This window comes from Triturus cristatus, chromosome 6 (assembly GCF_964204655.1).
Source record: "Triturus cristatus chromosome 6, aTriCri1.1, whole genome shotgun sequence".
In the NCBI taxonomy this organism is placed as follows: domain Eukaryota; kingdom Metazoa; phylum Chordata; class Amphibia; order Caudata; family Salamandridae; genus Triturus; species Triturus cristatus.
The window spans coordinates 787,926,257-787,943,123 of NC_140589.1; the positions used below are offsets into that span (position 1 = coordinate 787,926,257).

Sequence of the window (16,867 nt, forward strand, 5' to 3'; positions counted from 1 at the left end):
TGAAAATACGACCCATTCAAACGCAGCACTTTGCGTTGAAGTGGTGTTTCATGGGTGTTGCTGTGTATGTTCCCACACAACACCCATGGAATAACACATCTCAAGATTTACGAGAAAGGGTAAATCTGTAGATACGTGTGAATTGTGCGCCACCCTAGAGGTGGTGTAGCGAGGCACAACAAGGAGAAATGTTTTCATTTCTCCTCGTTTTTTCCTTTCAATGCATGCTGCATTCCACAGCACACATTGAAGGAGGAAAATGCCTTTAGTGATTGTTTTTGTGCAGGAAGTAGTCCCTTCCTGCACAAAAACAATCTCCCCACGACACAGATATCCTTGCACCATGGTGCAAGGGTGCCTGCATCACTGCATGGCTGCAGTTTGTGTGCTAGTGCAGAGGGAGCACAGAATTGCGACATATTCATGTAAATATGCCACATCCCTGTGCTTCAGAAGTGCCGCAGCGCGGTGCAGCTAAAGGGCTTGCAGTGTCGCGCTGCAGCACTTCCTCATAGATCTGCCCCTATAAATTCACCATACAGTACTAATGCATTCTTTCAGTCAATCATGCTCTACACATACATTCAACCAAACTTTCAGACATTACCATGCAATTATAGCTCTTTTTTTTTTAAACCAGATAAGGTAGTTCTGAACTTTTTTTTCTTCTGTTTTTTGTTTTCTATTTTTTTTGTAGTTTAACAATTTTTTACTTTTTTTGTGTTTTTTAAAATTTGAACAAAAAAGGAACTAACTGGCACATGCATCAACAAAGACTTTTGCGATTCCTAAATTGCGATTTTTAAGGAATCGCAATTAAGGAATTGCAAAAGCCTATGCATGTAGGAATCGCTATAAAAATAGCGATTCCTACAAATTCCTTAATTGCGACTCACAAATTGCCAGTCGCAATTAAGGAATGCCGTCCCAATCATTCCTATGGGCCTCCAGGCCCATAGGAATGAATTGGAGATTGCATGAGCAAATTGCGAGTACCAGTAGGTACTCGCAAATTGCTCATGCAATGCTCATGCAATGAAATTGATCTGTGCACATATGTTGCACACACACATGCTCTAAGGGCATGTGTGTGCGCAACATGAAACTTTGAAAGTTTCAAAGTTTTTGCAAATTACCATGAAGTTCAACTTCATGGTAATTTGCTCCCCCTATTAGCGAAATCGCTATTTTTTTAACTTTAATGCACTGCATTTAAGGAATCTCAATTTGGGATTCCTTAAATTGAATTGCAACTTAAGGAATCGCTATTTAGAGATTCTTTAAATTGCGATTTTTGCATTTGGGATGATGCATTCCAAATGCAAAAATACAGGTCGCAAAGGGGCATTCTGCTGATCTGCCCGTTTGCGAGCAGTTTTCTCGTTGATGCATGTGGCCCTAAGTAAATAGTTAGCTTTTGGAATTCAACATCATTCCAAAAACAAAAAAATAAAAAGAATTTGCATTTGTGGTTCCGTTGAGCTGCACAAATAGCGTCCACTAACTGTTCACCATAACAGATCATGGTTTTGCACTTAGTGCAGTGCTGCTGCAGAAAAGCAAATTCTGGGCGAATGTCTACTGGTGGTGCTGAAGTGAACGCTCCGGAGGTGCTAGCAATGCCTGGTGGTGGATTTTTTGCTGCACGCCTCATTTCTTCTCGTGCCAGATTCTTCGGGTGAATGGTCCGCAGATGTTTATACATACTTGCTGTTCCACAGGAGTATTTCTTGTCACTGCCTCGCGACAGGACCCTGTCACACAGCAAGCATGTGACTTTTCTTGTGTTGACCTTTTTTCCTCCGGCAGGAACGGTGACAAATTTCCATACCACTGATTCAGGCCTCTGCTTGGGAGGATCTTCCTTCAAGATATCTTCATCTGAAGAATGATGAGGAGTTTGCGAACCAGATGCCATTTCTCCAATGCAATTTTTTTAAAACACCAGAAAAATTCTAAAACCAGCACTGGAAGAAGAAGAGATGTCTCTCATCAACTGCTCCAAACAGAATAATTAAAATGGGTGGGGTCCTTCAATAGTTACAGTGGGAAATGTTATGAACCAATCAAATCTTTTTTTTTTTTTAGGTCACATGGGATCCGCGCACCGTGCGCTCACAAATCGCGCACCCGACGCGACTTCGCGAAAATATATTTACAAATAATATAAGTTTATTAAAAGTAGAAATATATTATTTTTATGAATACATTAGATAATCGTTTGCCCTAATATGTACATTAAAGACACGTACATATCATTTTAGAACATAAAACATTTCACGGGAGTCGCGCACCCCGCGCCCCAGCAGGTATATGACGTCACGTGGGCCCGCCACCACGCAAGCATCGCGTACCGTAATATGCATGTGTCACAAATACGCAGGAGTCGTGGACCGGTCGCATACTGGTCGCGCACACCACATAACATTGTATGTATATGACGTGACTGAAAAAAAACACGCACTCGTCGCTCACCATACGTGGATCCTTCACGACTTTTCCAAAATGGCAGCTAGAATACGCGGACCCACTGCGGTAGGTACGCTTTGGGTGCGCGACTCCCAAAAAAAATTCGGAAAGAAAATTATATAAATATATTAAAATAAAAAAAATAAAAAATAATGAAAAATATTTCAGTTGTACATTTTTTTTGGGTTTGCAATTTTCAGAAAAATATATAATGTTTAATAAATAAACTATTTATAAATAAACAGTTAAAAAACTGTAGAAATTCAGTACAAAAAAAGAGGTATAACTACTATTGCACTTAAAAATTAGCATTTAAAAAACCTTTGAAATTCACTGAAAAAACCTAGGTTTCAGAGACGTTATAGTTAGAAATTAGCATTTAAAAACCTTAGAAATTCACTGAAAAAACCATAGGTTTCAGGGGCGTTATAGTTAGCTGGACATTTCACTCATACAAAACCATAGAAATTCCTCCGTTATAGTTAGTTGTGCTAACTATAATTCGCGCGCCCGCAATGCACTGCTGATGATGTCACATGTTCCAACACGGAGGCTTCTCATTGGAGCATCATTATTGACATCTCAAATGACATCACTGATGACAGCACTGATGACATCATCCAGTGAATGTGGTTTGGTTCGTTATTTAAATATGTATTATATATATATAGCAATTTGCATTGAAGAATGAGTGGATATATAAATATAAATATCTGGATGGAGGATTTAGTAGCAGTGTGATTGACTGTTTACTTGACTAATTTATAGTGTCTCACTAAATATATTGGATAGTGACTAAACTGTGTGAATATCTGTATCACTTTGTAAGTTGTTGAGTAAACTGCTGCACCAGTTGGTTACTAGCTACGTGAAAGTCTATATTATTGATTGATTAGTTAACTGAGTATGTGTATGGGAGAGTGAATGTGTGTGTGGTTCGGTGGGGTGTGTGTGACTGCCCAAAGATGTGTGAATAGTTGATTCAGTAGATATATGAAGTTAAAACTACATGTTATAACAGTTGTTTGGGTGAGTGAATATCTTTATGGGTGTGGTGATGAGCCAATACATGTCTCAATGGTACATGTCCAACAAACTAGGAAAATAAAAGCCAGTGTATGTGTCAGTTGTTGTATATAAATTAGTATATATGGCTCAGTCATTGTATGAGTGACTGTATGGATAACTGTATACTTGTAATAGTGTTGTTATAACATACCAAGTATGATTTATTATCTATATGAATAGATGAAGTGGTGTTTTTATAAGTGTATAGGTAAGTAAAAGTAAGTATGATCCCTTATTTGCATAAGTGAGTAGGATGACTTCATAAGTGATTAGGATGTGTGCTGGTGTGTAATGTCGATATAGATGTATAAGTGATAGTGTTCTATTGATCAATGACAGCATGTATGAGTGAATCTATAGGTAAGTGATTAGATGTGTGTATAGATCTAGGAATCACTGAGTAGGTGTTTAGAAACTTGTATTGGTGTGTCAATGGTTTTAAATCTGGCACTCTGTATTCTACAGTGAGTGATGAAAGGTTATACTAGTGTATGATGAGGTGTATCTGATTGTCACGTGGATGATGCCATCAGTGATGTCATCAGTGATGTCATTTGAGATGTCATCAGTGATGTCACTGACCATGTCATGAATGATGTAATATGTGACATCATCAGCACTGGATTGCGGGCGCGCAAGATGTAGTTAGTCCAACTAACTATATCGGAGGAATTTCAATGGTTTTGTTCGAGTGAAATGTCCAGCTAACTATAACACCCTTTAAACCTATTGTTTTTTCAGTGAATTTCTAAGATTTTTTAAATGCTAATTCCTAACTATATCAGGCCTGAAACCTATGGTTTTTTCAGTGAATTTCAAAGGTTTTTTAAATGCTAATTTCTAACTATATCAGGCCTGAAACCTATGTTGTTTTCAGTGAATTTCAAAGGTTTTTTAAATGCTAATTCCTAACTATATCAGGCCTGAAACCTATGATTTTTTCAGTGAACTTCAAAGGTTTTGTAAATGACAATTTTTAATGTATTAATTGTTATACTGATTTTTTTGATACTGATTTACTACATTTCTTAAACTATTTATTTTTAGATATTTATTTTAATTACATTATAATTACATTATACATTACAATACAAAATATACTTTCTCAGAATGAATTACTTTAGTTTAAATACTTGGCAAATAGGCAACAGACTTTTAAGTACAGTAGTTACAGTTGTTGCAATGGGCAACACAATTTCAAACACAAAGCAACATTGAGCTCAATGTGAATTTCTAGTTAAATGCAATTAGTTACTTTATGGATTACTTTTCTAACCCCCGACTGGATCCTTGATTCAGTCCTTGGACATCTCCTGTAAACAGTTGAGCAAAAGCGTTTTGGTTACAGTAGTAATTTTTAAGGAATATTATTGTATTTTAAAAGTTGACACTTAGAAAAATTTTCACATAGAATCACCAATGTTATCCTATGGCAGAAAATTCACTTAGCAGGTAAGTAGTGTTATCGTTACTTTTTCTTACTCAGTGGTGGATCCTGGATCCAGCACTGGCCAACCTCCTGTAAACAGTTGAAAGAATGTGTTTAAGTCAAACAGCCCATTTTTTAGGAATATTTTTAGTTTGTGAAAATAGACACTTAGAAACTTTTCTGGTGAAAACCACACAATGGATTCCTATGGAAGGAAATACAAGTTACTGATAAGTACGCTTAGAATTACTTTTCAGGGTCAATGCTGGGCTAAAAGATGCAGCCCTGGCTTCTCTCCTGATAACAGGTGAGTTAATCGGAATTCGTGGTTCGGCTGATTTTAGAGGAATATTTTTACGTTTCAAAAATGAACACTTAGAACATTTTCTGGTGAAAACCACACAATGGATTCCTATGGAAGGAAATACAAGTTACTGATAAGTACGCTTAGAATTACTTTTCAGGGTCAATGCTGGGCTAAAAGATGCAGCCCTGGCTTCTCTCCTGATAACAGGTGAGTTAATCGGAATTCGTGGTTCGGCTGATTTTAGAGGAATATTTTTACGTTTCAAAAATGAACACTTAGAACATTTTCTGGTGAAAACCACACAATGGATTCCTATGGAAGGAAATACAAGTTACTGGTAAGTATGCTTAGAATTACTTTTCAGAGTCAGTGCTGGGCTAAAAGATGCAGCATTGGGTTCTCTCCTGATAACAGGTGAGTAAATCGGAATTGGTAGTTCGGCTGATTTTAGAGGAGTATTTGTACGTTTTAAAATTGGACACTTAGAAACTTTTCTGGTGAAAACCACACAATGGATTCCTATAGAAGGAAATACAAGTTACTGGTAATTACGCTTAGAATTACTTTTCAGGGTCACTGCTGGTCTAAAAGATGCAGCCCTGGGTTCTCTCCTGATATCAGGTGAGTAAATCGGAATTCGTAGTTCGATTTTAGAGGAATATTTTTCAAATGGTGAAGGAAGGGGGCAGGGCCTGAGGTGACGTGTGCAAACACGCCCTGTGGTGCGTTTTAAGTTGGGCAATTAATTTCTCTTCAAACCTGAGGTCCCCTGGGGGCCAACTATCCCACCAGGTACCTCCAGTATGCTCCAGGGAGCTGCATTGCAGAGAGGTGTTCAGAGGCCACGCCCCTTTTTACAACACTCTGCAACGCAGCTCCGTGGTGCTTTTTATTTTGGGGAGAGGGGCCACGTGGTCCCCATCCCCGGGGCCTGTCCTCCATTGGGGGCTGTGGGGGGGTCCCAATCCCCCCACGGTCCCAGCTGGCTCCCCACCTCCTGCGGGAGCCGGCATTGCTTTTCCACATGGGGAGCAGCTAACATGCTGCTCCCCATGTGGAAAAGCAATCTGCTTTGCTTCATTGAAGCGAGAGCAGGTTTCCCTGCTCTCGCTTCAATGAAGCAAAGCAGTTTGCAATGGCAGGGTGGGAGCCGCGAGGCTCCCGCCCTACCTTTGCAAACAGGAATGTCCCGGGGGTGGGTACCCCGGGACACTGCAGGAGCCGGCCCTGGGGGGTGGCGGTCCCCAGGGCCTTCGTTGGCTCCAGGAGGGGGGCCGCGCGGCCCCCCTCTCACATAATTTAAAGCCGTAACGGACCCCCTATTTTAAATAATTAGTGCCCCGGGGAGGTGGCGGTCCCCGGGGCGTGTGGGGGGGCTCGAGCCCCCCCACACAGGTTTTTTTTTTAAAACAAACAAGCCCCGGGTGTGGCGGTCCCCGGGGCTGCGGGGGGGCCATGAGCCCCCCCGCAGACATTCTCTTAAAGCCCCGGGGGATGGCGGTCCCGGGGGCTTGGGGGGCCTTTGAGCCCCCCCACCCATCTATAATGAAGCCCCGGGGGTGGCAGTCCCTGGGGCTGGGGGGGCTGAGAGCCCCCCCACGTATTTCACAAAAGCCCCGGGGGGTGGCGGTCCCGGGGCTGGGGGCCCCCCATCACTATAAAAAATTGCCCCCAGGACTTGGCCCCCCGGGGGCTAATTGTAAACGAAGAGCGGGTGACCGCGCTTCGTTTTTTTTTTCCTCAGCAGACCCAAAGCGCATCCGTGATTTTAAAAAAATAATACAACTTTTGGGCCTTGGGGGTCCTTGTGGGACCCCCTGAGCAGGCCTAGGGGGTCGGGGTGTTTCTACCCTGCCCCCTTGTCGCGTTTTGCGCCTTCTTTCAGTTTTCTTGTGCCTCAGTTCTACCGAGGCACAAGATGGCTGCCAACACTTCCTGATTCAGAGTGTTGGCAGTCAATTAGCATTCAGCTCGTGCACGGCAGGGTGCGCGCTGGGTGAGGGGAGGGTGCGCGGATCCTCCGAGGCCATAGATATATCTATCTATTTAACTCTATTTTTCTTAGGAACTACTGAACGGATTTACACCATTTAAGCAAAAGGCACGAGTCTGAACTGAGGACTCCCTCTTTGCCAAATTTGGTGTAATTTCGTTCAGCAGTTCGGGCTGTAGCTGCGTCAACAGGTCCTATGGGAAAATACATGGGGAAAACGCGTTTTGGCACCCCCCCTTTTTTTCTCAGACCCCGCTTGATGAATCACCGTGAAATTTTCAAGATAGGAGCGGACCGGAGCTGGCCAAAAGTTTGGAAAATTTCGCGAAGATTCGTCTATCGGCGCCAACGTTATTCCAAATAGAATGTTGCGGATTTCCTATGGAAAATAGGTCCTAACGACTGCCAGTAGGTAATATTATATATTATATATATATATCCCCAATGATAGCTTTTTCTAGTTGAAATGATTTAGTGCATAACAGTAAAAGAAAACCTATGACGTGAAATTTACAGACAATTTTTACAAAAGACTTACGTTAGGTCATGAGGAAGTCCAGTTAGAGGTCCCTCTACAAAATCACATTCCAAGTGATCCTTCTGACATTGTAAAATGATCAGTTCATGGTAGTTCTGGATTGGAACAGGATTATTAGCCATATTGTCTTCACACGATCTACAAAACAAAGATTATCATTGTCATATGTAAGTTCATGAGTATCTATAAATTCAAATAATGGTGTGTGTTGTTATTTCTTGCCGTTACGATGTGGCTCGGAATTAAATCCCCCAAAATTCCTACAATCTACCAAGTAGGATTAGCTGTGCAATCCTTAACTTGCACAACAGCCATGCAGATCATAACTTGCACACCAAATGCAGTACTTATAACCATAACCACAATGAAGCAGATCACATCCCAAATGACTAGAAGGATCTCATGTGTGACATGACAAATGTTCTTACTGTAAACATTATCAATGACCTTGAATGGATAGCCATGTCTCGCTTTAAGAAGAAAACTATATGCATATGCGCGATACCCGCAATGGACTAGCCAGTGACTAATTAAAACACAATATTTATTTCGAAATGCCTTGGGTCTTATGACCTACTGTGATAATTCCCATAAAGAACGAGGAGCTGGCAGTGAACTGTCATGCCCAATTATGCAAGCCAAAGATATCTTCAAATAACTGCTGGGCAGATCAACTTAGCGCTCTTACTAGCTTTGCTGGATAAGGGTCTGCAGAGTTGTGTCTCCCTTCCAACCTCATTCTAGGTCAAGTGGCCTATTTAATTAAAATGTTTGCCTTTCCCTGAATTCTGTATGTCCTTTGAAATTATGGCTTTCAGGGGCCCAAGCAATTTGTTAAGAAGGTGCATGAATACTGCTGTTCCTTTATGGGTGTGTATGTTGTCATCCAAGTAGCATTCATTAAATGTGTTCAGTTGGTCTATGATGGAGGACTGGCAACGGTGGATATAAAACAATATTATTAGGCATCTTACTGTAATCAATTACTGTCTCTTTGGACAGACGGAGGACCCAGCTATGTGTTTAGTGCGTACGAAAGTTGTCAACTCCGACATATACCCTCAACTCTTCCTACTGCAGCTAGACTTTTCTTGGACTCCTGTTGTAGAGGACTACATTGGGTGGGTTTGGATCACAGGCTAACTCAGAAGATTATTCTATGGTGTGAGATATTGCTACCAAGTAAGACCAGACTTCCTGACTTCAAACAGTGGGATTTCATAAATATATCAAAATTAAGAGATGTTTATGGACATGATCATATGAGGTCCTCTCTGTCTTTGGTGAACGAGTTTGTTCTGCATGAATCAATCAATCAATCAATCAAAGTACTTGTAAAGCGCACTACTTACCCGTGAGGGTCTCAAGGCGCTGAGGGGGGGGGGGGGGGGCGCTACTGTTCGAAGAGCAAGGTCTTGAGGAGTCTTCTGAAGGGGAGTAGGTCTTGGGTCTGCCGTAGGTGGGTCAGGAGGGTGTTCCAGGTCTTGGCGGCGAGGTAGGAGAAAGATCTGCCGCCGAAGGTCGTTCGTTGGATGCGGGGGACAGCGGCGAGGGCGAGGCTGGCGGAGCGGAGCTGGCGGGTGGGGGTGTAGAAGCGGAGTCTGCTGTTCAGGTAGGCTGGTCCGGCATTGTGGAGTGCTTTGTGTGAGTAGGTGAGGAGCTTGAAGGTGATCCTCTTGTCGACGGGGAGCCAGTATAGGTCTCTCAGGTGGGGAGTGATGTAGCTGCGGTGGGAGATGTCGCGGGTCAGTCGGGCGGAGGCGTTTTGGATGCGTTGTAGTTGATGCAGGTGTTTGGCTGGGATTACTGCGTAGAGTGCGTTGCCGTAGTCCAGCCTTCTGCTGACGAGGGCCTGTGTCACTGTTCTTCTTGTTTTGGTCGGGATCAACTTGTAGATCCTGCGGAGCATGCGGAGGGTGTTGTGGCAGGAGGAGGAGACGGCGCTGACCTGCTTCGACATGGAGAGGGAGGAGTCGAGGACGAATCCTAGGTTGCGTGTGTGGTCGGTGGGTGTCAGTGCTGTTCCCAGCGTGGTCGGCCACCAGGAGTCGTTCCAGGCTGAGGGGGTGGGTCCGAGGATGAGGACCTCCATCTTGTCCGAGTTCAGCTTCAGATGGCTGCTCCTCATCCAGTCGGAGACGGCCTTCATTCCCTCGTGGAGGTTGGTTTTGGAGGTGTGCGGGTCCTTGGTGAGGGAGAGGATGAGCTGGGTGTCATCGGCGTAGGAGATGATGTTGAGGTTGTGTTGGCGGGCCATTTGTGCGAGGGGGGCCATGTAGATGTTGAACAGCGTCGGGCTGAGCCCTGGGGGACGCTGCAGATGATGTCGTGGCTTCGGATCGGAAGGGTGGGAGGCGAAAGCTCTGGGTTCTGCCAGAGAGGAAGGACATCCAGTAGAGGGCCTTCTCTTGGATTCCAGCTTCTTGGAGGCGTGTCTTTAGAGTGCGGTGGCAGACCGTGTCGAAGGCGGATAACAGGTCCAGGAGGATGAGGGCTGATGTTTCGCAGTTGTCTTGTTGGCACCTGATGTCATCTGTGGCGGCGATGAGGGCTGTCTCGGTGCTGTGGTTTCGTCTGAATCCGTACTGGGAGGGGTCTAAGATGTTGTTGTCTTCGAGGTGGCGGGCCAGTTGTATGTTGACTATTTTTTCGATGACCTTTGCCGGGAACGGGAGTAGGGAGATGGGCCGTAAGTTCTTGAGGTGCTTGGGGTCCACCTTGGGCTTCTTAAGGAGGGCGCTGATTTTGGCGTGCTTCCAGCTTTCCGGTAATCTTGCTGTTTCGAAGGAGGTGTTGATGACCTTTCGTAGTTGGGGTGCGATGGCTGTGTCTGCTTTGTTGAATACGTGGTGTGGGCACGGGTCCGACAGAGATCCTGAGTGGATGGAGTTCATGACCTTGCGTGTCTCGTCGTGGTTGACGTTGGCCCAGGAGGTCAGGCGAATGGTGTGGGTGGTGTTCGGAGGGGGGGGTGGGTTCTGGCGGGACGGTCATGGTGTTGAAGCTGTCGTGGATGTCAGCGATCTTGCGGTGGAAGAAGGTGGCCATTGAGTCGTACAGTTCTTGCGAGGGCGGAATGTCATTGGTGTTGGCGCTGGGGTTGGAGAGTTCCCTCACGATGCTGAAGAGCTCTTTGCTGTTGCGTGCGTTGTTCTCCAGGCGGTCTTTGAAGGAAGATCTCTTGGCTAATCTGATGAGGTGGTGATGTCTGTGGGTGGCGTCCTTGTGGGCTGCGTGGCTGTCCGGTGTGCGTTCGTGGAGCCATTTCTTCACCAGGTTCCGGAATGCTCGTTTGGAGGTCTGGAGCTCGTCGGTGAACCAGGTGGCTTTCTTGCTGGTGTGACTGTTGGAGGGTTTCTTGAGAGGTGCGAGGGTGTTGGTGCAGTCGTTGATCCACTGTCTGAGCTTGCGGGCGGCGGCGTCTGGGTCGGTGGGGTTGGTGGGTGGGTTCTGGGCGAGGGTGGTGGTCAGCTGGTCTTCGGTGACTTTGCTCCAGCAGTGGCGGGGCAGCAGTTGGGTGTGGTGGTGCGTGGTTGGTTTCTTGAAGGTGAAGTGGATACAGCGGTGGTCGGTCCAGTGGAGCTCGGTGGTGTGGTGGTAGGCGACGTGGGTGCTAGTGGAGAAGATGGAGTCCAGTGTGTGTCCGGTGGCGTGGGTGGGTGCAGTGCCGAGTTGTCTGAGGCCGAGGTTGGCGAGGTTGGCGATCAGGGTGGAGGAGTTGGCGTCATTGTTGTTCTCGAGGTGGAAGTTTAGGTCCCCGAGGAGGATGTAGTCCATGGAGGCCAGTGCGTGGATGCTGGCGAGGTCGGCGATGAAGTCGCTGAACTGTGCCCGGGGTCCGGGGGGTCTGTAGATGAGTGTTCCTCTGAGGGTGGTGTTGGGGTCGGTGTGGATCCGGAAGTGCAGGTGTTCGGCGGTGTTGAGGGTGTCGTCCGCGTGGTTGGAGACCTTGAGGGTGGACTTGTGGACGATGGCTATTCCTCCTTATATTCCATTGGCGAGATCCCTGCGGGTGATCTTGTAGCCGTCCGGAATAGCGATGGCGATGTCGGGCGCCGAGGAGTCGTTCCACCAGGTCTCGGTCAGGAAGGCGACGTATGGGGTGGAGGTGTCTAGCAGGTCCCAGAGCTCGACGGCGTGTTTGCGTGCGGAGCGGGAGTTGAGGAGTATGCAGCGAAGGTGGTTGGGTCCGGTCCTGGGAGGTTTGGTGGCTCTATCGCAGGTGAAGCTGCAGGTGTGGCAGGAGAAAGGTCCGTGGGTGAGTTTCGGGGCGGCCTGGAAGCAGCGGTGGTCTCAGCCGGCGTTGAGAGCGTGGAGGGTGCTGGCGTCGTAGCGGAGTCTGGTGGCGTGGCGGTTGCGAGGTCAGGGGTTCTGGCACTGGGGGCGGTCCAGGCGTGGACGGGCGCATACGGACTTGCCTCCGGCGTGCCTGATGCGCGCGGCCGCACAGCGGCCACCATTTAAGGCGAGGTGGGAGGGAGGAGCAGCTGGGAGCGGGGCGGCGAGTGGGATACAGAAGGCAAAAAGGGGGCAGGGCCGCAGGGGAGCAGCGGCGGGAGCGGAGACAACGGCGAGGGGTACAGAAGGCAAAGGGGGGATACTGAAAAAACAGGGGGCACAAAAGGAACAGTCAAAGGGCAATGATTCAGTTACAGTACAAATACAAATATCACAAAAAACACAAGTATGGCAGAAACAACGAACCAGCAGAGCTGCTCAGCGCAGCACAGCAGCGGCGAACTCACGAGGCAGGAGGCAGCAGGGGGGAAGGCACAACTGGTGGAGCTGTGCGGCGTGGGGAGCGACCTGGCCTGAATCAATTTAAGTATTTCCAAATGCACTCTTGAAGCATACAAATTGAATTTGGCTGTACTCCCTCAGTTCACATTTGTGCTGGGTCAACTGAGAGTCTGCTCAAAATCTCAGGTGTATATTGACCCAGTCTTTATTTCAGAACTGCGACTACAGTGGCAAAAGATCTTGGCCCCATTAGATGACAACGAATGCCACAAGGCTATCATGGCTTCTTGTGAACTTGGCATCTCTACTCCTCTGTACTTAATTCAATGAATGTTCCTCCACAGAGTGTATTACAGACCTGCCTGGTCTTTGGAAGATGAGCAGGAGTGTAATAAAGTCGCCACACTGGATAAATGAATAAGTTCAACAGAGGCTTTATTGTCAAACCCCATCCATCGGTGGCGTCAGCCAACTGCCTCAGGTAAGAACCCCATCAACAGAACACTCCATGTTCGAACATGAAACCACGCTACATCACAAGGAGCCTATCCCCAACCTGCCTTACATGCAGACTGAAGGTTTCTTCTACACTATCTGCAACTACCCAAGAATCCAAAGCTATTAGGTTAAGGGTTTACATACACTGTCTGCCCCATTAGTCTGGTGGGTGGAATTGCCCCCTAAATTCACACTGCTGGGTATCATGGAGGATCAGGAGGAATACATATGGGGTACCTGTTTTCTCCTTTCCAAAAGAGAGAGCGCTACAAGTTTTCGATCCGCCTCTACCCTGCCCTTTCAGGAATGCTTGTGAGAGAGAGAGATAGAGAGAGAGAGAGAGAGAGAGAGAGAGAGAGAGAGAGAGAGAGAGAGAGAGAGAGGGAGAGAGAGAGAGAGAGATAAGGCAACACCAGTTGGTGGAACAAGTCTACAGAGCATGGGAATGTTTGAATAAACATGCCAAGGTTTGGGGTTGTATGTGGGAAATGTGTGTATGCGTCATAGATTCTATGTATTATTGTGGTCTATAAGGTGCGGACACAGCCTCTAATATTTTGATTGCGCTAATCATAGTACTGTCTTAGCAAATGTTTTATTTATATACACTAAATCCAAATAAAATGGTTTTTAAAACAACATTGTCAATGAAACTATTATGGGTACAGTAGGATTTCTTTGTTTCGGTACATGTTGTTATTTAATGATGTGCTGTCATTTTTTTCTGAGTTAATGGCATACATTGTGTGAGGTCATAGGCATTGCAAATGTTGAGTGAGTTACAGTTTATATGACTGCTGTGTGAGTTATGGATTATGGAGCTAACTATGCCGGAGGAATTTTAGAAAGTTTTTTTTAAACACACAGTAATTTGTCATGGGTAAAGGAAACCATATCTTCACTTTAACTGTGATTTGTTTGAGTGCATATTGTTTTTATATCATATACTTCATACTTTCTTGTTGTGCACAATCCTGGTGCACAAGAGCCAGGCCAAGACATTTGTCCAACCCCCGGAAACACCCACCTAGCTGCACATGGCCTTCAGCCTTACACATTGCGGCTTGGCTGCAGGGTCAGGTCTTTGGCCAGGTCCTTACTCATCTCCTGTTCTCCCATTTGTGCCCTAACTCCACTCTGCACAGGATTCGGGCGGTGTGCATCAGGGGATGGCCAACCAGGCCACGTGCTCAAGTGCCATTCACACCAAATCTGTGATGTGTATGACCAATGGCCATCCACCGCTGAAGTGTGGCCCTCTGATGTTAAAAGAAGCTGTATGATTTGATGAATCTGGACCAGATTCGTGGATTCCTAAAACCATAGGAGGATCTGCAGGTTCACAAGAAGGATCAGGGTCTACAAATCAAGATCAGAATCCTCTAGTCCTCTAACAAAATGCACTTTTTTTAGGAATAATTTTAATTGTGAGCGTCCGTTTTGGAGCCCACCACATGGGCCTGTGAGTCATGGCATGGTATGCTTACCCTCCCCCCTTATGTCCTTTTCTATTTTTCTCAGCACTGTGCATTGATTTGCAACAGACATTTTGCGTAATGAACTAGGTGAAAAATGTCAGGGTGCTTTGGTTTTACTTCATAACCAAAACATCTTTAACTGTATTTTGGTAAGGGAATTTCTGTGGGTCTTTTAAAAACATGCTAACCCTTTCACTGTGTTGGGTGTTTACGCACCTCTATGCCAGAGCCCTTTTCCAGAGAATCAGTATTAAATTGGGTAAACTGGGTACCTCTTTTATCTCTTTGTTCACCCATACAAAATATGTTTTTTGACACATTAAGGGCTCTGAAGTGGTGCAATCATGCATCATCATCCCATTGCAGCAGAAAGATATAATTAAAAATGATGAGACTGTTTCATATTTGTAAGACATTTGCTCAAAGTTTTCTTGCATCCATCAGATATTGTGAAACACTAACCAAGGAAATATTGCTCTGGATGTCTGCAGTCTTGCAAGACCAAATGTATGTGGGATTTCTATTGAATGTTCTGTGCACAAACCATTGTAAATCATTAGCAGAGATCACTAAATTGTTGCAGAGTCAATTTTGTGGTATACTGTACATTCGATGACAGATATCAAACTCTGACTATATAGAAACTAAGAAAACTATTTCTAGTTGTGTGCCATCATAGGAGTCTATTGGTGCAAGTTAAACCTACCTTGCTGACTGGCTGGCTGGAAGAACAATTTAGCCTTCCGAAACACGGCAGTTCCCTGCAGTATTCCTCACAGAGTAACATATCCAAGTTTTGACACCAATCTGTGTACCTTTATGGTTCCTGAGCTTGGGTAGTACACATAGATAGGTTTTTCTATGGCTTTGGGGAGCCAAAAAGAGATAAACGGGAAAGCAGTGCATTAAGGAAATTTGGAAAATTTGGAAACCAATTGCCAACAGATTACAAGTTTAGGGTTCCTGTTTATTTTTTCTACGATATCATCCCTGGTTGTATGGAAACATATCACAAACATGTATTTTTAATATTGATACATCCTATGGTTTCTACTGCTAGGTGTCCAGCCTTTCTCAACGTTAGCAATTTCTTTCACATAACATGATAGTTACCTCAGTCTCCCTCATGCAAGAACATATCCTTGACAAAGCTTGACCCCATCTGTGTTATTCTGCATCTCCGGAGGATGGGGGAACCAGACCTATGAATGATTTCTATGGATTTAGTGTGCCTATACATGAAAAAAAGGGTGCATGGCATTTGGGAAATTTGGAAAGCAAAATGCCATTTCGGATATTTTTTTGTGGTTGCAGGTATGAACACTGGGCTGTATGAAAAAATTCCACAGCCACATACTTTTACACCTTAGGATTTCTATCACTGGTTTCCAGACCTCCCTCACCATTGATTAGCTACTTGGGAGATGACATTAAACATGATCTTTGTAAGAGATACAAAGAAATGGTGATTTCTGCCAGTTTCCATTTGTGCAGGAACATATTCCTTGCAAGGTTTGACCCTCTGCCTATCTTTGCACTTCTGAATTCCCAGAGGGCCAACTTGGCGAACAAAAATGGGTTTTCTATGAGTTCAGAATGGGTGCAATGCATTTAAGAAATTTGGAAAGTAACTGAAAGTGGAACGCTGGTTTAGAATCCCGTCTTAGGTTGCAGGTACCATATTATGGCTGAATGCACGCACACCACAACCATATATTTCAACATATACACAGGGCTTTAAGTGACCGGGTCCTGACGGTGCTCAGCACCGGCAGTTCTAGAAAGCTGGTGCTGAGACAAGTCCCTATCGGGATCTCCATTTTAGCCCTCACCCTCAGGATGAAAAAAAATATTAACTCTGAAACAGTACCACTACTTAAAGCCGTTGATGTAACTTCAAAGAGACTCGGTACAGTTCTTTCAGTCTCATCATTTCAGAATGGAAGCATTTTCAATGTTATATACAACAAATCTATAGTTGTTGCTTATTTATCTTAAGGTACTAACAACCATTAACAAAGCCAGTAGTACTGGCTTGTTGTAGGAGTAATGTTACTTGTATGATAAATCTGGATGCTATGACAAGAGCAGCAAAATACCAGTCGGGTGGGACACTATGCTAAGCACAGATTTTTAGCTAAGTGTTTTAAAAGCCACGCCCTTAATTATATCGGCCCGTCCCTTTGATAGACCCCCACAGTTTTTTCACCCCACTTCAAGCCCTGCAAAGATTTGAATGGGTGGATACCAAGCCTCCCTCACCCTTATTGTCTGGCCGGGATAATACGTTGAACAAGACGATTGTCAGATTTTCAGCAATTTTCTTCTCAAAACATAGTAATTCCCT

General features: G+C 45.1%; 1 protein-coding gene across 1 annotated transcript in view; it reads right to left on the reverse strand.

Moving 5' to 3' along the window:
* The window catches only part of LOC146817879 (interferon-induced, double-stranded RNA-activated protein kinase-like), a 512,572-nt gene that overhangs the window by 469,041 nt on the left and 26,664 nt on the right, over nt 1-16,867 (reverse strand). The window contains exon 2 of the mRNA XM_085611365.1: nt 7,805-7,942. Coding sequence (XP_085467491.1) covers nt 7,805-7,926 — 122 coding nt within the window. The 5' untranslated portion in view covers nt 7,927-7,942. The remainder of the gene's footprint in view (nt 1-7,804; nt 7,943-16,867) is intronic.